The sequence below is a fragment of the Phoxinus phoxinus genome, assembly GCF_949152265.1.
Source record: "Phoxinus phoxinus genome assembly, chromosome: 19".
Lineage (NCBI taxonomy): Eukaryota > Metazoa > Chordata > Actinopteri > Cypriniformes > Leuciscidae > Phoxinus > Phoxinus phoxinus.
In genome coordinates, this window is record NC_136894.1 from 3392059 (window position 1) to 3416172 (window position 24114).

Below are 24114 nucleotides of genomic sequence, written 5' to 3' on the forward strand. Positions count from 1 at the left end.
TAGTACACACACACACACACTTACAGTAATATAATAGACAATATATATATACACATACACACGTGACACACACATATATGTAAACACACGCACACACACACATATATATAAATATACATACATACATAGAAAGAACAATTTTCAGTTTCTCTTCAAACAATAAGGGAGTGTTTTGACTGAAGATCTTCTGTTTTCTTCTGTGTTGTTGATCATGTTTGATGTGTTATGCTCTATACGTGCAGTTTATATATAAATATGTATTAAAGTCTAAATTAGATAAATTCATCATATGAAACAATTGTTTCTTTTCAGAAGACTTGGATTAAACTGCTTAATTCATAATGATTACTTTTACCATGTTTAATACATTTGACACACATATTATATATAAACTTATTTTAGACGTGATTAATCGATTTAACAGCCCATACACACACACACACACCATACTTCATATACAAAGACAGTGCACATACATTTTTTGGAAACAAGTTTATTAAAAGCATAAAAAAGCCAACGTTTTTCCATCACATCCCCCCCCCCCCGCACTGGTCATCACAATTTCCCAACCAAATACAAATGGCAAAATTCCAAATAATATCTCCATCTGCCCATCCTCTTCTCATTCTCACATTCAGCCACACACATAAACAGCATTCGCACACACAAACACAGTTACTGAATCTCTCCGATGTAGAGGCGCTTATCACTGGATCCAGAGAGAACTGTGGAAGACACAAAATAGTGGAGTTACACATGGAGCAGAAAAGGGAAGAATGTGCTCGCTTTATCATTCCAGTTATATATTCTATATTTCTATTATTAGAATAAAATATTTTTTTACCAATGGGTTCTTCTGGATGGAAAGCCACCTCATTGACAGACCCAGCATGACCAGGCAGCTTATAAAGGATCCTACGAGTCGTTGTGTCCCAAATATACACAAACCTACAACACCGACACACCACATTAACCACACACATAATCATACTGCACAAACACTGCATAAAGCACACAAAAACACCCTTACCTGTCAGCAGAACCGGCTGCAATCTTCCCCCCGTCAGGAGACCAACAGCATCTGAGAAGATTCTAAGACAAAAAAAAACTTAAATTACAAAACACTTTTTATGAACTTCCAGTGATGTTTATTGAAATAAATCATCGATAATTCACCCCTGATCAAGTGTGTAGTTCAGTTCACTTGGTTTGGACCAAAAAAAACAAAAAACACATTTAGTCATGGTCCGCTTAGCGTTCACACTGGCATTTTAACACTGATGCTAAAGATACTGAACCAAAAGGCATAGGGATATGTTCACAACCTGATTTTATCATGTATATTTCGCAACAGAACTTACCGAACATCCAAAACAACGCTGTGTTCTGGGATAAATGCGCTCGCTGTATGTGCGCAGCTGCATATGATGGTTTTTGACCAGCTGAGAACTCGTGAAGAGCTTATAAAGTGTGTAAAGACGTCAAAACAGCGTCAGGAATCCCTCTGTCACTCACACAAACAAAGATCTGCTGCGACGAGACTCGTTTCTGACGCCTGTACCGAACTGTGATGGCCACATCTTGTGACAACATGTACAGTTTTGGTTAATTTGCATGTCTTTGGTCTGTGTTGCGTTCATATTTCATGCGAGCCGCACCAGAGTTTGTTTGGAAGCAGAGGCTCATATTTTCAGCGTCTCGGTCCACTTGTTTGGTGTCACCAGGGTTCGGATGACAGCGTTCACACTTATTTAAATGAACCGCACTAACAGAGCAATCGCACCAGTTCATTTTAATCTAACCAAACACACCCTTAAAGTCCAAGTCTAGCTTAAAAAAAAAATTTGATAGCAGCAATCACAGTGCAAATCACATAGTCTATTTATAAACAACAAAAGATATAAAATAAGGTTATTGTTTTTGTAAATATATATACAAAGAGAATTGGGCTTACCTTCTCAAAGTTATGGACATTTCCCTGAAAGATCTTCACACACCTCTCCTTTGGTGCAAATGGACGGATATCCCAGACACGCACTGTTTCCAACACATAAACATCAGCAGACGTTTTACATGTAGGCAAACACTCATAAATAACAGGTACATATATACTACCATTCAAAAGTTTAGGGTCAGTATGTTTTTTTAAGGTGAACATAAAAAAATTCTACTACTTTTGAATGGTAGTGTGTTTACAAATGCACACACAGATTTAAAGGGATACTTCACCGATTAGCATTAAGCTTTGTATCGGTAGAAACCCGGTAGTATTTTCAAATGACCGTGCTTCCCTCCCTCATGTCCCCCTGAGACGAGAGATTTCTGTATTGTGTGTCTGGAAAAAAAACCTCAGATGATGCAAAAATCTTAATTTAGAGTCATCTGAGGCTTTTTTGGCCAGAGACTACAGCCAGTAGTAGGAGTTAGTGCCTCATGTTTTCAACCGGCCCATAGGGCTGTATAGAGACAGAGCGTAACGCGTCATAATCTGAAGACCACGCCCACCAATTGGGTGTTTTTTTTTTTTAAACACTCGTTTTTTGGGATCGACAGCTTATAAAAACTTATTTCTGGGTTTCTTAGCTTGTTTGCTGTACATCTTGTCACACAGACGCTTTTAGGCATTTTCTGTATTTTGTTAGAAGCAAGAAATGACAAGGAGGCAGCCTCTCGCAATGCAAAGTCAATGGAGATGGTTGGATTGTTTTCCCCCCGGTGTGGGCGTGGCCTAAATACGCTCTGTCTCTATACCTGTACGAGCCGCAATACAGCGAGGAACAGTTGCGGATGATGGAGGAACAGGAGGCGGCCGGAGCGGCAAGACCTGCTTGTATTTCAATTAATTTATCAACTAAATCGTCACGGAGACTCACGATAAAACGGCATCTTTTCAGTTGAGTCAACTAGTAGCCTAGTTGTATCATTTCTTTCGATACTGCCCTCTGTAACCAGTAGGCGTGGCGGCCATCGAAGCAAGTGCATTCTGGGAGTTGTTGTCTTTCATCCACATGAGTCAAAAATTAATTTTCTGGCTTTTCTCAGTCTAGAAGACACCAACTTCTAAAATAATTTCACATTTCTACTACATAAATGACCCAATTTAAACACACATTCATCTTTCCAGTGGCGAAATATCCCTTACCGCTGTTATCCATGGAGTTAGACAGCAGGTAGGACCCATCTGCGCTGAGACTCAGACCGGTCACAGAGTCTCCATGACCCTGCATACTGTAAATCAGTTTGTTTTGTCTGAGGTCCCACACCTGCAGTTATAAACACACACACACACACAGACAGGAATAAACAAACATTCAAAAACACTGAGGCAAAAAAAGCCCAGAAGAGTATGTGTTGCACACAGACCTTTATGTCGTTGTCGATGCCTCCTGAGATGATCTGGTCACTGGTGTCATTGAACGTCACACTAAGAACCTGATACGTGTTCTGGAACGTGTGAACAGAGGCCTTCTTCCTGATGTCCCACAGCTACAATAACACATGGACAAAGAGGAACCACGGACACTTATAGACCATCTGAACACTCTTATTTAAAAAGCATGATGAGCAACAACCTAAAGACTTACTTTAAGTTTACTTTTCATTGGGGATATTCAATTTAATTAATCAATGAATAATACTATTGATTAGCATTTCCAAATTTGGATGTTTTATTATTATTTTAATTTAATACTGTGAAGCTGCTTTGATACAATCTGTATTGTGAAAAGCGCTATACAAATATTCTTGACTTGACTTTAACAACTATCATAACACAGACGGCAAACTTTAGTTTATTGATTAGTAGGGGTGAACCGATACTCTCATGTCACGATTCGATGGATATCACGATACTGAACTCATGATACAATATTATTGCGATACTCCGAGACATATGATAAAAGGTTAAACTAAATGTAGATCTAAATTTGAAATTACACTGAGGTGTAAATGAAAAGGCTTTGACTTGGTGCTGATAACCCAATGCAATAGAGACACCAGAATAAAAATATTCATGATTCTGAAGCTGAAAATACAGAATTATTTTAGACGAATATGCTTGTACTAGATATATTTAAAATAATGTAAGCCACTGTTTACTGGTTACATAAGACATTTGGCATTATCAGGACCCAGAAATGAAATATTCCCACATTGCATTATTATACATTATATTCAACATTAAATATAGTAGTTTATACTACAGGGCCGTTGAATGCTTGAATCTGATTGGTTGACGAACGTTCTGAGGTGTGCAATTATATTCAGGGAACCGCACGGCTAAAGTAGTTCCAGGCAGGTCTTGACCTCATTACAGTTCCATATCACTTCGCGTAGTCAACTGTAATAACGGACAATAGGATACAATTCATAACAAGAGAAACTGCAGCCCATGCGCTTGATCTACAATTTTCAATGTCCTATATAATCAATAAAAAATTAAACTGAATATTTAAATAAATTGATAGTCCTGTTGCACGGGTTTTCGTAATTATTGAAGATAATATAACAAATAAATAAAATTGATAGGCCTATACTTGTTAAAAGGGCTTTGTGTTTCATTTATTAGTCTTCTAGTCTACTGTCACTAATAGAAAAAAAGAATGAACGAATTAATTAAAACGAATTTAATTAATAAATAAATAATAATATTGACGCACATGCTTCTCTCTAAGGCCGGTTATGAATGTAATTTGATACTTATGAGTCATGACTAATCATGCACGCGTTTTCAGCGCGTTCAGTCTGTGTTCACAGCGGTGTTTTAAATCTGCTGCATTTAGGCATGGGTTTAGATGCGCAAGGAATTAGTCCTACATACAAGAGCGTTTTAATGACAAAAACTTTACAAACGTCTTGAAATACATCATCTGAACAATATTTCGAGGTGTGGTAACTGTAGTATAAGCGGAATAATTGACTCCAGACCGTTGAATTATTATAAAAATAATGCACACCCGAGGTGTAACATAACAGGCATTACCACCTTGGGTGTGCATTATTTTTATAATAATTCAACGGCCTGTCGTCAATTATTCCTTACTTAATGCAGTACTGACACTAAAACTCTGGAAAGTTTAATTTTTTCTCACACAGTAATTTTTATTTTGGGTGAACTATCCACAATACAGTTAGTATCCATCTACGATACATATCGTTCCATTATGATATATTGTTACACTCCTATTGATTAGCTATTTGCCTTTTTATACTAGAGACTATGATAGTGGAGATTTTGACTTAAACGGGAGATTGAGTTTGGGACACAAACTAGGCCATTTTGACTATATCCTGGGCCAGATTGAAAAGGAGGTTTTTTTGTTTACGATTCAAAAGGTCGAGACAGGTCAAAGACTTCTTGTGGGTTTCCAGTCTAGACTCGGGGGTTGATTGGTGTCATGTTTACCTTTACAGTTCCATCATCACTGCCTGTACAGGCCAGCTGTGGGCCGCGCCGAGCCGGAAAACATGAGTTCACAAAGGACGTGTGACCTTTCAGACGCTTCACACGCTCACCTGTCTCACTGTCCCACACGCATACGGTCTTGTCCGTACTGGCTGAGAACAGCAGACTGGAAGACACAAGCACACACTGAGTATGTGATATATACTTTATGCATTATTCTTTCATAAATGCAAGTGTACATTCTCGAGAATAAAGGTTCTTTGGTTCCATAAAGATCCATGGAATCTTTCCATTGCACAAAAGGTTCTTTATAGTGGAAAAAGTTTCGGTTACACTTTATTTTACGGTGCCATTGTTACAGTGCAATTATATATTTAAGTACGGAGTAATATTAATTAACTACATGTACTTACTATTGAGTTAGGGTAGGATTAGGAATTGGTTGAGGGTTAGTTCGTTGCATGTAATTATGCATAATTAAAGGTCCCGTTTTTCCTGTGTTTTTGAAGCTTTGATTGTGTTTACAGTGTGCAATATAACATGTGTTCATGTTTCGCGTGTAAAAAAACACAATATGTACTTCTCTGTATACCGCTGTTTTCACTGTCCTAAAAACGGGCTGATGACTTCCTTGTTCTATGAAGTCCCTCCTTCAGAAATACGTAACGAGTTCTGATTGTGCCAGCGGTTCCTGTGTTGTGATTGGACAGCAGCTTAGCGCACGTTGCCCGGAAAGGTCACGCCTCTTACCGTAACGTGGAGATGCATGCGCTCAGTGTTATTGTAAGGTGATTTGACTCCTGGATGAAAATAACAGCGTCTCGACGACATGGCGACACACACACTCTACAAACGCAACTCTTCCTCTTCTCTGTAGGAGCGCAACAAGACCACGCCCCCTTTTTTGTGTATTCCTGTGTGCGGAGGTTAGTCAAAAAACTGTTCTAGTGACGTCATTAAAACAGGAAGTAGAGGATGTAGTCCGAACCGGCCGTTCGCTGTAGGCTTCGAAAGGGGACTTCTGATAAATCAAATATCTCGATTGGCATTGAACTTTGAGCTTTATAATTTTACAGGTATTATTTACGCTCTAACAGCAACATTACACACTAGCTAAAGTTAAAAAAATGGGATCACGAAGAACAGGACCTTTAACTGTTAATACTATTGTAAGCACATGTAACAAGGACACTGTAAAATAAAGTGTTACCAAAGTTTCTTTAGCTTTTTACTAAGAAAAAAAAAAAGGTTCTTTTAAGAACTGTTCACTGAAATGTTCCACCAAAATTGGTTCTTCTATAACATCACACCCTTTTGGACCCTTTATTTTTGAGAGTGTAAAAGCTTTTTTTTTTTTTTTTGAACAATATCTGTCCCACAAACGCACCTGCCGTCCGTATTATAATGAATCTCCATCACAGCTCCAGTGTGGCCTTTAAGCGTGGCATAATTCTCACATTCTCCATAGACATTCCACATCACTACAAGAACATGAACATCAGACATAATCAACAAAAGCAAATAAATACAGTAATATGAAGTAGTAAACGTCACGTGGCTCACAGATGAGGCGGTCATATCCAGAAGAGGCTAGTGTGGCTCCATTGGGGTGAAACTTGCAGCAGTAAACTTCCCCTTCGTGACCGGAGAGCAGCATTATGGGAGCCTGCAGACTGGAGCTGCGGGGGGGGCCCTGACATTAACACAAACAGATTAGTGTTTATGCAGGTGTGTTATAAATACTCAAGGATGATGAATCCCCCCTATCATTTGACTGCAGATGGTAATCTTTTGAAATCTGAAATCGATTTTGAACTAACCTTTTAAGTGAAGTTCGCTTCCATGCACTAATATTTTCGCGTACTGTAGTCTCTCCTTTTTGAAGCGTGTGCATGTTCATTAATAATGTTGTTATTGGTGAGGGAAGTATGCATGTATGATGCTTGTATACACACAAATTGCAATAAAGGATAATAAGCAGTGTTGGGTAAGTTACTCTGAAAAAGTAATTAACGACTAGCTGCTAATTAACAGTACATTTAGATTAATGTACTAATTACGCTGTGACTGTCTAAAAATTATTGGATTACTTATTACTTTCCAAATTCCATACACATCAACCTCGAATAGTTGAACAATACAAGGATAGGCATGAAACTGCACTTTTGACTGTATCAAATAAATAATATAAAATTGTATAAATTATTTTTGAAGTGACCAAAGTATGTAAAGGGAGAAGGTTACATTTAAAATATATATTTTAACATTAAATTGATGTTAAATCCACTGTTGTATAGTCTATACTCTATACAGTATTATATGCAATTACATCAGAAGTAAACTGTAATTAAATTACAAAGAAATAAGAGTAATCCCCTACTTTATTTAAGGGAAAATTAATTAAATGACAGTGATTAATTACACCCAACAACACTGATAAAAAAGACAGACGATTGTGAACGACTCGCACGTCGCTCATACTACTTATTATTATATTACAATATTATGATATGTGACGTATAGAAGTGTATCAATGAAAGCATTCAGTGTTCAAGACCATGTTTTAGCTTCACTGAATACTCTAAAGAGATGGAAGTGTCTATATTTAATTAGTTTACTTGTATTTTTGACCAAACGTCACATTTATAAATGCAAGATTAGTAGACCTAATAAACAAAAACCTGTAAGGTTTTGTTGAATGAAGTTTGGCTGTACATAGACAGTATTAGAGACTCTTTATTTAGGAAAGTTAGCTTTGTGAGCTTTACAAAGTAGTAGTTATGTATATACACGCTTATTATAACAAGCCCTGGTACTTTTTCTTTCTATCTTTCTTTCTTTCTGTAGTTGTTTTATTTCTGTTTGCATAATTGTTCGATATTTCCACTGACTGGAAGAAAAATTAATGTATAATGTCAATGTAACCGTTACAATGCCGTAACAATGTAACCTAAAGAATGATTCACTGAACAAATCCCCTTGGTGAATTGATTCAAAAGATTCGAGTCAGTAAATCAAAGCCCCACTACTTCAGCATAGGCAGGATATATATACATATATGAGCAAAAGTTAGTTTGTTTCTATCTAATTCAGTTCTCAGGTTTACCATCGCAGAGAGTTGCTGGGACTGCGCTGCAGACACCAGTTCTGTCCGGGCTCTCTTCACACCGACGGGAACGACTGCCATCTCTAGACCGCGCTTCTTCGGTTCGATCATTGTTGTGATAAATAAACGAAACAACAAATGAAAAGGTTTCAAAACTGCGAGATTTTTTCAAATGAATGAGTATTCCGAGCTTCCCACCACCATCGAGCAACACACGCTCGCCAAGTAAAACACATCCGGTAACACGAAGCCTTCTGATTGGCTGGCTCACGCACAACGCGGTCTTATTGGTTACTGTTAAATCTGTGAACCGGAAGAAAATAAACGCACTCACGGAAATGTGTCATACAAACAAGAGGAGTGTAAATTAATGGTCTGCATGTATTTACGTTAAGCGTTTTGTAGTGTATTATGGAGTGACGTGTCTGTCAATAACTAAATGTACCATATTTTCATCGGATGAAGTTTTTTGGCATTTAAACTGCGACTATTTTGCACGTGCAAATTTAAATTCTCGTATAAGATCGCTTTCAAACAAGAAGAGTGTAATGGTCTACATGTATTTACGTTTTGCGTTGTGATGTGTGTGTTTTTAGTGTATTATGGAGTGACGTGTCTGGCAGTATTTACATTTTGCCATATTTTAGCGAGATAAAAAAAAAGATTTTTGGAATTAAAACTGCGACAATTTAGCACGTGCACATTGCAGTTTACTTATAGATTGCTTTTAAATTACAGTAAAGGTCCTCGATCTGAACCCATCTGGTAAGTTCATTTACTCATTTGCAGCACACACAGGTGAAATTCGAAAGATTAGAATATTGTGTAAAAGTTCATTTATTTCAGTAATTCAACTTAAAAGGTGAAACTAATATAGTATATAGACTCATTACATGCAAAGTGAGATATTTCAAGCCTTTGTTTGTTATAATTTTGATGATTATGGTTTACAGCTTATGAACACTTTTCACAATATTCTAATTTAGATTTTGGGGTTTTCATAAGCTGTAAGCCATAATCATCTAAATTATAACAAACAAAGGCTTGAAATATCTCACTTTGTATGTATTGAGTCTATATAATATATTAGTTTCACCTTTAAGTTGAATTACTGAAATAAATGAACTTTTGCACGATATTCTAATATAAAACTAATATATTATATAGACTCATTACATGCAAAGTGAGATATTTCAAGCCTTTGTTTGTTATAATGTTGATGATTATGGCTTACAGCTTATGAAAACCCCAAATTTAAAACTAGAATATTGTGAAAAGGTTTTCATAAGCTGTAAGCCATAATCAAAATGATAACAAATAAAGGCTTGAAATATCTCACTTTGCATGTAATGAGTCTATAATATATTAGTTTGACCTTTTAAATTGAATTACTGAAATAATTAACTTTTGCACAATATTCAAATTTTCCGAGTTTCACCTGTAAGCAGTAACTGGCGTCTTCAGATGCAGTGGTCAATGTCTGGATGTGTTTTAAACACTGTTTTACACATGTGTACCTCTGCAGGAGTGATGGAAGAGGAGTGGGCGAGAGAGCCAGCCGGTCTGGATGAAATTCCACCAATGTACAGCATTCTGAAGGGAGAGGTTAGATCTAAGAGTAATAAACATGTGCAGGATCTAAAATCACATAAAATATCCTTTAACTGATCTCCTATTTCTCATTTACTTAGGTAGTGTCTGTCACAACATATGGCGCTTTTGTGAAGATTGCAGGATACAGAAAACAAGGTAAAGTTGGATAGTTACCGAGATGTGTGTTCTCATTTAAAGAGAGTTCAGCCATAAAACTTCTGTCATTAATTTCACACGCTCATATCGTTCCAAACCCGTAAGACTTTCGTTTATCATCAGAACACAAATGAAGATCTTTATGATGAAATCATCCGAGAGCTTTCCGTCCCTCCATTGACAGCTACGCAACTACCACTGATGCTTCAAAAAGTTCATAAAGCGATCGTAAAACTAATCCATACGAAGTTCTGAACAGACACGATCACTTTATATGTTGAAAAGATTGAAATTAAGCTTTTGATCAGCAGACAAAAACAATAGCTGAACCGAACCTGCTTGAAAAGCGAGAATGAACCTCATTGGTTCTTTCTGAAGCTCAAACGTGCTGCGTAACACGAGAATGAACCTCATTGGTTCTCGCACATCATGTGAACATTCTTGAGCTTCCGTTTACCACAACTGATGTGTGAGTTGGTGTTTATATATGAATAAAAGCCTAAATCCAATCTGTTCATCATATTAAGCGACCGAGTCTTTTCAGATTCAAATTTGTATACTACCAGATTTCAAAATGGTAGTTGCGTAGCTGTCAATTGACCGTTCGCAAAGACCCGCCCCCCTTAGTTACTGTCGCTATGGCCAACAAGCTACGCCACTCTCACGCCACACCATGTTCTCACGCAGTGAAAAATACATCGTGGAGCAGAGAGACACTGACAACACACTGACAGACACAGACCAGCTTACTTTAGATATTAAACATATTAAACAAAGTCTAACCTTTCAAATTTGGTCTTTTTTTAAAAAGAATTGTAAGATAAATCCCTTTTGTGGCTCTTTAATGTGTCTGACAGATCGCTGTGTCGCCTCAGTTAAAGCCGCTCGTGAACCGATCATCTCTTCCTTCTAGTTCATTTATAGCATCAAATAAACATGAATGAACATCAGGAAGAATGTAGTTTTAACCGTGGAAAGGCGTCAGTACACTCCGCTTCTCAAGCTCAAATCCTCCCATGTTAATCTACTAACTCTCCTGACTGCTTTGTCGGACAAAATGGCGGATGGCGAAGTATGATTGGTCAGATCTCCTGTCAATCAAGCTCCCTGCGAAGGGTCAATAGAGGGACAAAAAGCTCTCAGATTTCATCTTCATTTGTTTTGATCTTCATAAGGGTGAATAATTAATGACAGAATTTTCATTTTTGGTAAACTATCCCTTTAAAACAATGAATATGATTACACACATAATAAGTTATGTTTATTTGTGTTTCAGGTCTGGTTCATAAGAGTGAGATGTCATCCTGTCGGGTGGAAAACCCTTCTGAAATAGTCGATGTAGGGGAGCAAGTGTGGATCAAAGTCATTGGCACGGAGGTACATTCAATTACAACACCGATATACCAACACTAAAAGTGAAGTTGATACTATAATTTGACATGCTTTAGTGTCGTTTATAATGCAGTTATATATTTTTTAATAGTGCTTTTTGTTTTCTATCCACTATCAGATGAAAGATGATAAAATCAAACTGTCCTTCTCCATGAAATCTGTCAATCAAGGCACTGGCCGGGACCTAGACCCCAACAACGTCATGGCAGAGTAAGTGGATCTATTGTACACGAGTGCTGTATTTATAATAGATTAAATACTCCCGGTTTCACAGACAAGGCTGAAGTCTAGTCCCAGACTAAAATGCATGTTTGAGCTGTTTTAACTGAAAGCAACTTGCACTGGCGTATCTTAAAGGTGCAATGTGTATTATTTCTGAGGATCTATTGACAGAAATGCAATATAAGATCCATAACTATGTTTTCAGTGGCGTATAAAGACCTTACTCAATGAACCGTTATGTTTGTATTACCTTAGGAGGAGTCATTTATATCTACATAAGCGCGGGCACCCCCTTCAATGAAGATCGACATATTGTGACGTCATGTTTCTACCGTAGTCGACAGCAAACACACAGATATTGTATAGAAAAATAAGGGAGAAATGAAGGCAAAAATCACGGGTCAACATCGGTGTGGCTTTTCACCGATGGAAGGGTCTTATGAGGGGAAAAAGGCTTTCAAAGCGACGCCGAAGTTGCCTTTTTTCTGCTGGATAGGTATTCCAACTTTAACAATGCAAATGAAAACTGTTGTTTCATAATGTTAGCATTACCTAGAAGCTAGCCATAGACGCTGTGTGACTTTTCCCTTGTCAGTGGTGTAAAATATGTAGTTATATTGTTTTATGTAACTTAGTTCTTCTCCCTTGCTGTGTTATGGCTTTGCTATGTGGGGATAAATATGCTGGTTACGTCGGCCACCGTAGCTTCTCCTTCGAGTTTGAAAAGGGAGGAATAGGACGTAATTAGTCTCAGCCTTAGACGTTACACCCACGGAACGTTGGCTAAACGTCTGATGCATATGGTACACTTAACTGGAAACACTTCAGGAATGTCGAAGTCGTCATCCGTCATTGGTTGAATTTTATCGGATTTCCGGGGGGCGCGAGTGTCGCGTTTATTTTCGGTCCGCCGGGAAACAAAGCACAGACGTGATTGCGGAAGAAAAACTCTTGTGTTTACATGAGTGCCAATGAGCATTTATCAAGATCAGCTAAACGTAGAGAGTATGCGAGGTTCACGGCGAGATGTCCAGGAGTTTTGTTTGAGGCACTTAGTGGAGACTTATTGCACGCCGGTCTGTTGTTGTGGGGACATTTCCACGCCCCCGAAACGTGACGCTGAACGAAACAAACTGTAATTGGTTGTTTGACATGTCGGTCAAACGGCCTTATGGGCGGGCCTTGGCCAAAGAAAGCTGCTATGAATTCCAGACCTTCAGCCGTCAGTCAAAGGTCTGGCTATGCGAGACTAGGCCGTAAGTGACTCTCTGTTTGCAATTTGCAAATCTCACCACTAGATGCCGCTAAAAATCACACATTGCACCTTTAAAATATGTCAATGCCAATGTTTTGACTCAAGATGCACACCAGTAATTTTCTAAGGCACGTTTATAAAAAGCCACTTAAATGCCCTAATTGAACTAAGGCTTAATCAAAGCCCCATCTGTGAAACCAGGCCATATAGTAGTAATTATATGTGTAAATGAATGTCGTTCACTCAGACAGGACGAGCGCCGCCGGAGACAGTTCAGAGATCACGCCGGGCAGAGGATCACCTTGGAGGCTGTGCTCAACACCACATGCAAAAAGTGTGGCTGCATTGGTATGAAACTCCAGGTTGTGTCAACCTGACCCAATTCTAGTGCACATTAGACCCTTGACCCTTTCACAGACTGCCTGATTTTATCGCAATCTCAACTGAACTGCTATTTCAACAAGATTTAGCCAAATGAAAATCATTTTATGTTTTTCCTCACTACTTTAACTTGAGTATGTGTTTGGGTAAAACTAAGACAAGTCTACTGAAAACCACTATAGTTTAGATTATATGAAGGACGATGTTAGTCGTGATGTGACTAATATTTAAAGCACAAGTGTTTCTGATTGTCATTGCAATAGTTAAAAGTTTGTGGTCTGTTCTCTTCTGCTCACCGAGGCATTTATTGGATCGAAAATACAGTAAAAAGTAATATTATTACAATTTAGAATAACTTTATTATTTGAAGATATTTTAAAAATGTAATGTATTCCTGTGATGCAAAGCTGAATTTTCAGCATTTTTTGTGTCACATGATCCTTTAGAAATCATTCTGATTTGCTGATTTCGTTATTGATTGTTATAAATGTTGAAATCTTTATACATTTGTTCAGGATACATGTTGAGGATCAGAAAGTTCAAAAGAACAGCATTTACTTGATATATAAAAATGTTGTGTAATGTAAATGTCCCCAAACTAATGTACAGGTGAAACTGGAAAAATTGGAATATCGTGCAAAAGTTCATTTATTTCAGTAATTCAACTTAAAAGGTGAAACTAATATATTTTATAGACTCATTACATGCAAAGTGAGATATTTCAAGCCTTTATTTGTTATAATTTTGATTATGGCTTAAAGCTTATGAAAACCTTTTCACAATATTCTAATTTTGAATTTGAGGTTTTTCATAAGCTGTAAGCCATAATCAAAATTATAACAAATAAAGGCTTGAAATATCTCACTTTGCATGTAATGAGTCTATAAAATATATTAGCTTCACCTTTTAAGTTGAATTACTGAGTTTCACCTGTATATTACAGCAAACACTTCATTGGATGTCATACACAATCATTGAGTCACTTTCACGGTCTTCATTTGCAGGTTGTATGTGTGATCCATGAACACCTGTTATGACCGTGTTCAGGTTCTAAATAATGACGTGTATGTATGTTTGCATGCAAGGTCACTTTGCAAAGGACTGCTTCTCCAAGCCTGGCCTGCAGTACAGTTTAGTGCCAGAAGAGGAGGAGGAGCCGCCGGCCAGCAACCAGAACACCCAGTCAGAGCCACAGAAACGTAAAAAGGTGCGGACACACCCCTGACACCGAAATGATTGCGCCAGACAACCCGCTGCCCGCAAGCGGCTGTGTAACCTTGCTCACTTGCTGCCAAATTCTGCAATACTTCATCTGTCTTTCAGTTGCATGCTCATGATGCCCCTTTTCATGCAGGAAAAGAAGGCAAAGAAAGAGAAGAAGAAAAAGAAAGAGAAAGAGAAGAAGAGAGACAGTTCTTCATCCGAGAGCGGCGCTGAAGATGCCAAACGGTCGAAGCATTCACACACACACTCAGACAAGAAGAAAAAACACAAGAAACACAAACACAAGGCGAAGTGATTTAGGTTTGCAAATCGATTCAAACTTGCGCATGTCGTTTATTTGCAGGTTCATCCAGATTAAATGTGTCTGGTCAATTTTGGAGTGTATTTTTTTGTTCATATTAAACAGAATTTGACCATTAAAAGAGACTGGCTTCTTGTGTGAAGGTTAAAAGGTTCACTGCACAACCTCTGAATGGCCCTTCACCCAGAAACACACAGACCCATGCGCTCGATATAGAACACAAGCACGTCAGCCGGCAGACATGGGAACATGCTTAAATTAGATAAGACCTCACGGACATACAAGCGTCCTTTCGGAAAATCAAAACACACTAGGTAGAGCACTGGAGCGCTTAATGGAAATGTTGACACAATAAAAATCACAAGGTGAATTTGGAGCAAATGTCATATTTATTAGTAATCCAAAGTCATATGACACAACACTGACTGCAGAGGCATAACACATATCCAGAATATGATATCATATACAGACATCTGGAGGTATGAAGTTGGAATTTTTTCAGTGTTTGAGGAACGGTGCAAATGAGAAACCTGAACAATACAGGGAAAAACACTGGAAATGTACATGACCGTTGATGAGAACTCGTTGCGAATGAAGTTTCTCTTTATTCCGCCTTTACATAGCTTCGTGTGGATTCAACATCGCCAAGTGTCAACGTCTGTGAATAAAAGAAAGAGGTTGGTCTGTTGATGCAATTATTAATGCAGTCAAACACCCATAAATATTGACTAAATGGGCAGCAGAACCGGTTATGCTTTTGCTGACTGTTCTTATAATTATGTTCTCAGCCAAAAAGGCACTTACACACGCAAATACACACACAATACTGACCAGAGTGAGACCGTTGCCGCTGACTTCTCGGACCAGGGTCGTCTCTTTACCGTCCCATTTCTGAACATGAACCAATTTGCCTCCATCTAAAACTATCAAAGACTGGAGAAAAGCAGAGTAAAGGGATTAAGAAAAGCAGTTCTTACTTGGAATAACATCAGTTTTTCCTCGTGCTGCCCGGGAGCAGCGATGACTGGCGTTTCGAAGCCTACATTAATGATTGACCCGATGAATGTCACGGGACAGGTCAATCTCCCATTGGGGCTTCTAAGAGGCTCTTGTTTGCCATCAACAAGACCCTATTGTGTTATCCAAGACTATCTTAACTGGCCAATTCATAACGTGTCAGCTGTGAAATTATCCGAATAAGTCTGGAAGCACAGGACTATTGTAAGTGAGACTAATGCGTGAGATTTTATCACCTTGACTGCACGGTCATCGGCAGTGGTCTCATCGAATTCCTCTCCCAGTTTGAAGTTGATTTCCGTGCTTTTGAAAGTGCTGACGGTCTTAAGCGTGAAGACGTCGCCATCCTTGGAAATGATGGTTGTGGGTTTGGTCATACTGCCGACCTGACGCGTGGCAAAGCCCACACCTGATAAACAAACACACTTTCAGGAACAAGTATGAAGCCGTTTAAACAATGCACATGCAGAGGAATTCACATGGACAACCTCAAGAAACAAAGATACTTTTAAAGATTGTAATGCATTGTAATGTACAACAAACTCTAAAGGGTTTAATTAAAGCTCTTAAATATATTACAAGAACCAAAGTTGTTTTTAAAAATGGTCATGTACTCTAAAGAAGCTAAAAACTAAATGTTCGAATTAAAAAAATATATATATAAATGGGCTTAAATAAAGTCCTTTGTTTTATATATTACAATTAAAACTATGTACACAATTTATTCACAAAAATGCTAATAAGGAGAGAGCATCTGCATAGCTTAAGGCCAGTGTATTAATAATTAAACAAAGATTGCATTAATATTCAGTGGTTAGTCACAATTGAACACATCTCTGCAAATAACCAAACTCTGGAACGGTCAAATCATCAGCAAACATACGGTTTTGGGAGAATGCCGCAATTACTATTGATTTGTTCAGCAAATACTGCCAAGTATGACTGTGAACGCAGACATGTTCTTCTTTAACCACAGATAAAGGGCAGGAAATCAGGGTTCACTGCAGTTCACTCAAGAGTAGTACATTTGAAACCGTTACTCAGAAGTAAGAAAGAAAAAAAATTCACCCACACTTCCCCGTATTCCTTTCATACAGATGCACACTGATTGATTCACCCCCCCCATCCTCCTCTTAAGTCACAGATCACTCAACACTACTTTATAAAATACTAAATTCCTATGCAACTGGCCAAAAAAATAGCTTACAAGCTTCTAAAGACACATATTTCCATGTTTCTTGCACTAAATTAGTTCAATGGCAAAATAAAGGGCTCATTGTATTTTATACAAGACAACAGCAGTTGCTCTGTATAGTCATGAATGTGTTTGTGCGTGAGAGCACATGTGTGTGTGTGTGTGTGTGTGTGTGTGTGTAAGAGAGGTTCATCGAGACCTTTCCCTGCACCATATGCACTCCATCTTAAACACACCCATGCACACATGCACCTTGCACAGTAAATGCGTCTCAGATCAACACTGAAACAATCAGAAACACACACCCAAATAACATGTGCTTACTTGCATCAAAAGCCACACACCCTACATCTAGCTGTAAAGCACACACACACACCGACCGCACACATCCTACTCACCGAGGGCTTTCATGTACTCATCGAAATTCTTGCTCTCCTTTAAGTTCCATGTGCCAACAAAAACGTCTGCCATGTTTGGAGCTGAGTGAGAGAACAAGAGCAGAAGAATGAGAGAGAGAGCGAGAGAGAAAGAAGCACAGCGTGGGTGAGTGAGAGAGAGGAGGGTAAGACAGAACCACAGAGCTTCTGCGATCTTACTGGCCGATTTATAACTGCTGTTTGTGATGTCATCACTACAAGCCTGGGGGGTGAAAGAGGGAGGAGCAAAGCCAGAGAGAAGAGGAGAGATGAGTGACAGGCGAGGGGGGGGCAGAGAGATGGGGAGATGGGAATTGTAGGACAATCAGTCAAGAACAATAGAATAAAAGAAAAGACAAGGAGGTTGAGGAACTGTGCACAATTAAAGGGATAGTTCACCCAAAAAATGAACATTTTATCATCATTTACTCACCGTCATGTTGTTCCGGACCTGAATGAGCTTCTTTCTCCTGTTGAACACAAAAGAAGATATTAAATGTTGGTAATCGGGCAGTTGACGTCACCCATGATTGACTTCCATAGTATTTTTCTTCCTACAATGGAAGTCAATGGCTACCGTCATCACAACACTCTGATGTACACATTTAAAATGGATATTCATTTTGAGATGTGCTAAAGATAACATTTAAATTAAATTGTAAGTGCTTTAAAGATTAACTATCTAAATGTAAAAATAGAGGAAAAGAGCATTAATAATTAAATATCCAAAAATTACCCATATTGTTAATGTCTAATATCATTCACCATCTGTTATGATTGTGCATCATACTATACTGAAAAATGTATGACTTTCATTGCATTAGAAAGCTAAATAACTAACGGCACAGCAGTGTCTGCAATGGCTCTTAACCAAGTGGTTTAATTTTAGTGGATGTATGTAATTTTTTTAACTTGCTTTGTAGTTTAAAACCAAATTAATGTCTTTTTGAGAAATATGTTGATTGAAAAATGTGCTTTGGTTTGATATTTTGTTAGTTACATTTATCATTCATTCATTTGGCAAATGCTTTTATCCAAAGCAACTTATAAATGAGAAACATCACCACTATTATCCATGCAAAGACATTCCTTTATTTGCCTAGAGAGAGAGAGAGAGAGAGAGAGAGAGAGAGAGAGCGAGAGAGAGAGAGAGAGAGAGAGAGAGAGAGAGAGAGAGAGAGAGAGAGAGAGAGAGAGAGAGCACATCGAGGAGGGGGGAGGAGTGATTGATTGACCCGAGTCAGGCCATATTCTCTCTCTCTTTTACACGCCACTGAGGACATGACCTTATGTCAGAGGACTCGCTCTTCCCAGCCTCTACTACACTCTTTGACGGACTGTGTTTGGCCGTTCTGCTCAGTTAGAGGCAGTGAAGATCGAGTCGCATCAGCTGCTGTTCGCACAATAATCACCGAATCCTTGCACCAGTATCGCTACACTTCCCCCGGCCCATCCTCCGAGCCGCAGGCCTGCATTTACAAGTGTTTGCAAGACAGGCTGTAAGTCTGAAACAGACTATTGTTTGAGTGTGTGTGTGTGTGTGTGTGTGTGTGTGTGTGTGTGTGTGTGTGTGTGTGTGTGTGTGTGTGTATGTGTGTGTGTGTGTATGTGTCAGACAACAGCAAGAAGGGTCTGAATGCCAGGATTTGCACGCAATAAGGTCTAGGGTTAATGCTGAACTCTTGAATTTTTTAGAGTTTGTAACGCGAGCAGCTGTTCATGAACGTTAGACATCTGGTGCACACAGATTCTTTTGACCAACAACAGCTTTTAAGAAAAAAGCCAGGAACAGATGTGTAAAAAACACACCAAGAAATGCTAAATTCATGAGTTTAAGAGTCTACACCCCTACGGAGCCCCTAAAGGGACATGGGGATTTGCATTGTACTGAGAAACTCTGCGCTCACAAGAAAACCGAGCGAACGCAAAGTTTCTCAGTCGATTTTTCTCCAATGCAAAATATTTAATATCCAAATATTTTAAATATATTTTTCCAATATTTTTTCCCTTTAGGGCTCCGTTACACCTTTTGATAAAGCTCAAAGAAAACTTATTAGATCTACAGTGAGAAGTTTTTAGGAAACTGAAATGAAATATAAATAAATATTAGATTTTAACAAAATTATAATGTTGCCTTTGCAACTACCTAAATCAATTAAATAAATATATTGAAGTTGAAGTGCTACAAGTGCATAAACTGACAAAAATATAATGAAGCTAAATAAATTAAAGTTAAACTCTTCAAAATAAAGATGATCTATGATTTCATGAAGAGCCTTTAATATTCATTGCACAAACGTTTCTTTAAAGTGGAAAAAGGTTGTAAGATTATTAAAATGTTCTTCACACTAAGAAACATTTTTATTTTAAAGAAAGGTTTATTGAAAGGTTCTATAGAGAATTAAAACAAAAGGTTTTTCTATGGCATCACTTCTAAAAAAAAACTAAAAACTTTTGGACCCTTTATTTTTAGGTGGAACAAAATTAATAAAAATTGTTAAACCAAAACTTCAAATTAAAAATTGAAAAATATATAAAATATAAAAAATAAAAGGTCATTCATACTTCAAAATAAAGTATATACCTAATACTAAAATAGCTATTTTAACAACAACGATCTGTACGATCTACAGGAGCCAGTTTTTCTAGGATTCGTTTGTCCTCGTCATTCCCCGGTGGGAAAATTATGTGATATGAACAAACATTTGAACTTGCATCTGTTTGAGCATGTACTGTACAAATACACACAGACACACACCCTTCTCTTTCACCTCTCCCAGATATTTATATTTCATTATCTTTACAGCGATCATACAATTCCCCATCTAATCTGCTCATTATTATCAACGGACTCTGAGCAATTACAGCTGAATTGTATTATAACTTCAAGATAAATCTCCCATAAATTGTAGCAATTGCAGGTGTGTCCATGACACAGTGAGAGCATTCAGATAGTGTGTGTGTGTGTGTGTGTGTGTGTGTGTGTGTGTGTGTGTGTGTGTGTGTGTGTGTGTGTGTGTGTGTGTGTTATAAATATCCTCCAGAATTGTATGCTCCAAAAAAAAAAGTGAATCTGCAAAAGGAAATTTGGTAATTTATAGTTAAAATTTCATATAAAATACCCAGAGTAATATTATCGTGATCTAAATGCATCACTGAAATTAATTACAGTTTTTTTATAGTATTTTGGTGATTAAGGGATATAGTTCCAACATCCAAAAATGTTTTCTCATCATTTACACACCCTCAAGTTGTTTCAAACCTATATTAATTTCTGTTCTGAATTTTTCTTCTAAACACAGACGAAGATATGTTGAAGAATGTCGGAAACCAGGCAGTTAATTTTTTTATATATATTTTTCATTCTATGGAAATCAACTTGGTCCATCAACTTTAGGGTGTGTAAATGATGAGAATACATTTTTGGATGAACTAACCCAGTATTCCAGTTGAAAAAGCAAAGACAGTTTGTTCCTGCTCTCCTGGTTTCTCACATTGACAAGCTTGTATTATCCATGCAAACCACATGTTGTGAAATACAGTTCAGTTCTCTGTAAGGGATTGATGAAATAACCTTAAGTGTTGTAACACCCCTCTTCTGGAATGATTTATAATATGTGGGCTTTCACCATTACATACTCGGTATTTCAACACACACACTTGCACACAGTTGACAGCCATGTGTCTAACCCAACACAAATGTGTGACTAAACATGGTATGCATGCAGGGTTCATGTGTTTGACGTTTGACACGAACAGGTGGTGGAGAGAGAGAGAGAGAGAGAGAGAGAGAGAGAGAGAGAGAGAGAGAGAGAGAGAGAGAGAGAGAGAGAGAGAGAGAGAGAGAGAGAGAGAAAGAGTCAGACCCCTTTTACTCAGGACATGAAATCAAAGTCCAAGTCTCAAACACACAAAACACAGGTCACAAATACAAATTCTGGTATTATACCAACATGTCTTGTTGGCATGTAGTTAGATTCTGGTCAGCAGCATTCATATAATCATCCATAATCAAAATAATATTTTGCAGAGTCATGTCTTTAACATGGGGATCTGCTAATTGTTAATAACTAAGAAAAATTAAAACAAGCATTAAGCAAAATACAATGTCGTTTTAGAAGATCTGTCGAGTTGAGGTTCGTCACGTGTATCACAAATGTCGTGTAGCGCCCAGCACAAGCTAACCGTCTAATTAATATCTTAAAGTTGTTTATGAAGTGTAAATCTATAATGTAAGTGATAAAAAGGATAGTAGCCTACTTACCGTACTCATTGTCCGATACTGACTGGAAATCGCTCGCGCGGTGTAAGTTAGGCTATTATTGGTTACACACGAACGAAAAACATACACAAAAATTGTCTCTGGGGCGGTACCCTTGTCCCTTTCAAAGAGAAATCTTCTTTGTACCTTGATTAGCTCTAAAGGTGCATATTAGTACCTTAAATGCGCATATTAGTACCTGAAGTGTACATATTATGACCTAAATGGTACAGTATAGGCAACTGCCCGAGTGACGACTTTAGTACCATTTTTGTAGGCCAATTAATGAGCAATTTTACTAACGTAAATTTTATCTATTTGTGTAACGTTCTGTTAAATGTTTCATCATTGCCCCTCCAAATATTAAAAAAAATCAATTAGGCACAAAAAACAAAACAAAAAAAACCCGGATAGTTCCTGTCCTTGATTCTGATTGGTTCTTTGGTTGAGCCGCGTTCCAGAGCCGTTGTACATAATGTTATAATGAAAGTAATTCGTTACGTTTGCTTTACTTTTTCCTCACCTGCAGGGCTGGGCTTGTTTTTTTTTTTTTTTTTTTTTTTTTTTTTTTTATAACGAAAATGTAAAGGACATTTGCTTTCACACTAAAATTGAAATAATAAGGTTGAAAGAAAATGCAAATTCACACCTGTACCGTTGAGGGCGCAGCTCAAGCAAACCTCGCAGTGCTGCCATAATATGCAGGAGAAGAAACTTTAAGAAAGCTTAAAAATCATTTTTGCTAATGGTTTAAATGAATCATTGAAGCAACGACATTGGTCAATAAAGTGAGAATAAATGCATATACACATATTTGTTTTATTTAACATAATTATTGGAGGTTTGTATAGTAGGGCCTATTCTGATTTTGCATATCACAGATTTTTATTTTTATTTTTTAGGAATACTGAATCTTTTTTTATGCAAGTCAGATAAGTAAATGCACGCTCACATTTAGTCTAGAACTACAGTAACCATCATGTTCCCACACACACACAACGCCTCTGCACTTACTCCCCGATTGTCTCGGTCTCAACATGGGACCAGGAGAGCTGTCAGTCAATAAATGGGAAAACAAAGTAACTTGTGTTACTTATTTGTAAAAGTAACTCAGATGTTTTGTTGTAAATTTAAAAGTAAATGCAAGTTACTTGTAATGCGTTACCCCCAACACTGGAGATAACATTGTTGAATATAACAGCAATAATAAGGTAACTGCAGTCGCACTGCATGAAATGCTTGTCTGACTCTTTTATCCTCATGGGCCCCCAACTGTTTCTGTGAAGCGGGCCTCCGAATTGCAAAGGCTGCCTCTGGCAACAGCCAAAGACTATAGATAAAGCACAGTACATTTTTACACATAAACATAGCATATTTTTCTCTTTTTAAATAAAAAATATGCAGAATAGAATAGTAAGTGTTAATTGTAATGGGTCAAGTGTCGTACAACGCCTCTAAACTGTTCTAAATTCACTGTAAACCACGGCTTCTTGGGGCGTCTTGTGCATGTTGTGTCACTGAGTTAGGCATATGTGTAAAGCCTATAGTAAAACGAGTCTGCCTATCCCAAAGGCACTACCGTCTAACACACACTGCCCTCTAATGGAGACACACACACACACACACACACACACACACACACACACAATCCTAACGCAAACATAGACACAAAGCAGGACTGCTGTGTTAACAGTAACCATGGTAATACAGCCATACTGGGACACCTGTGCAGACAAAGTGAAAGGTCTCGGGAAGTTCAATTATATCTTAAATCTGTGAAATAATAAGGCAGAGAATATGGGAAAGAGGGGAAAAAAAAGGCTTTTATTGAATTCACCTGAATGAATTTCTTTCAATGCATCTGTGCCAAATTCACCAATAATGGCGATGACTGAAATATTCACAAACAGATGCTCAACATCATATTCACTATATATACATCACTACTCTTTTATATCTCAATTTCATTCCTTCTGCCGTGGCAGGAAGAACAAAAATACCAAATTAAAAGGCATTTTATACAAGAATAATAAATACATTTTCTTTGATTAAAAAATGCTGAGTTTTAAATAAATGTTAATGAGCATTTTTTAATAATAACTGTGAGTGTTCTGCTACAAGTTTTGCTTTTCTTCTGAGTCAAATGCCCTTAATAATAAAGTGAAACCCAACTTTTGTGGATATTTTAGGA

At 37.7% G+C, this 24114-nt stretch overlaps 3 protein-coding genes across 3 annotated transcripts; 1 reads left to right on the forward strand and 2 right to left on the reverse strand.

Annotated features, from left to right (window-relative positions):
- Positions 1-483: 483 nt before the first annotated feature.
- snrnp40 (small nuclear ribonucleoprotein 40 (U5)) lies at positions 484-8958 on the reverse strand. Its single transcript, XM_079590239.1, has 10 exons — positions 8511-8958; positions 6968-7097; positions 6792-6885; positions 5405-5570; positions 3364-3486; positions 3143-3263; positions 1955-2037; positions 1031-1092; positions 845-948; positions 484-725 (listed from the first exon to the last, which is right to left on the reverse strand). Exons 1-10 carry the CDS (start codon positions 8619-8621, stop codon positions 676-678), a joined length of 1044 nt encoding a protein of 347 aa, XP_079446365.1. The 5' UTR covers positions 8622-8958; the 3' UTR covers positions 484-675.
- zcchc17 (zinc finger, CCHC domain containing 17) lies at positions 8826-15400 on the forward strand. The gene is made up of 9 exons (XM_079590240.1): positions 8826-8883; positions 9249-9275; positions 10036-10115; positions 10202-10259; positions 11536-11636; positions 11770-11861; positions 13376-13476; positions 14595-14716; positions 14864-15400. The coding sequence occupies exons 3-9, from the start codon at positions 10041-10043 to the stop codon at positions 15026-15028; spliced, it is 714 nt and encodes a 237-aa protein (XP_079446366.1). The 5' UTR covers positions 8826-8883; positions 9249-9275; positions 10036-10040; the 3' UTR covers positions 15029-15400.
- fabp3 (fatty acid binding protein 3, muscle and heart) lies at positions 15401-22375 on the reverse strand. Its single transcript, XM_079590241.1, has 6 exons — positions 21927-22375; positions 18096-18132; positions 17645-17725; positions 16288-16460; positions 15866-15967; positions 15401-15692 (listed from the first exon to the last, which is right to left on the reverse strand). Exons 1-6 carry the CDS (start codon positions 21933-21935, stop codon positions 15639-15641), a joined length of 456 nt encoding a protein of 151 aa, XP_079446367.1. The 5' UTR covers positions 21936-22375; the 3' UTR covers positions 15401-15638.
- Between the last annotated feature and the right edge of the window lie 1739 nt (positions 22376-24114).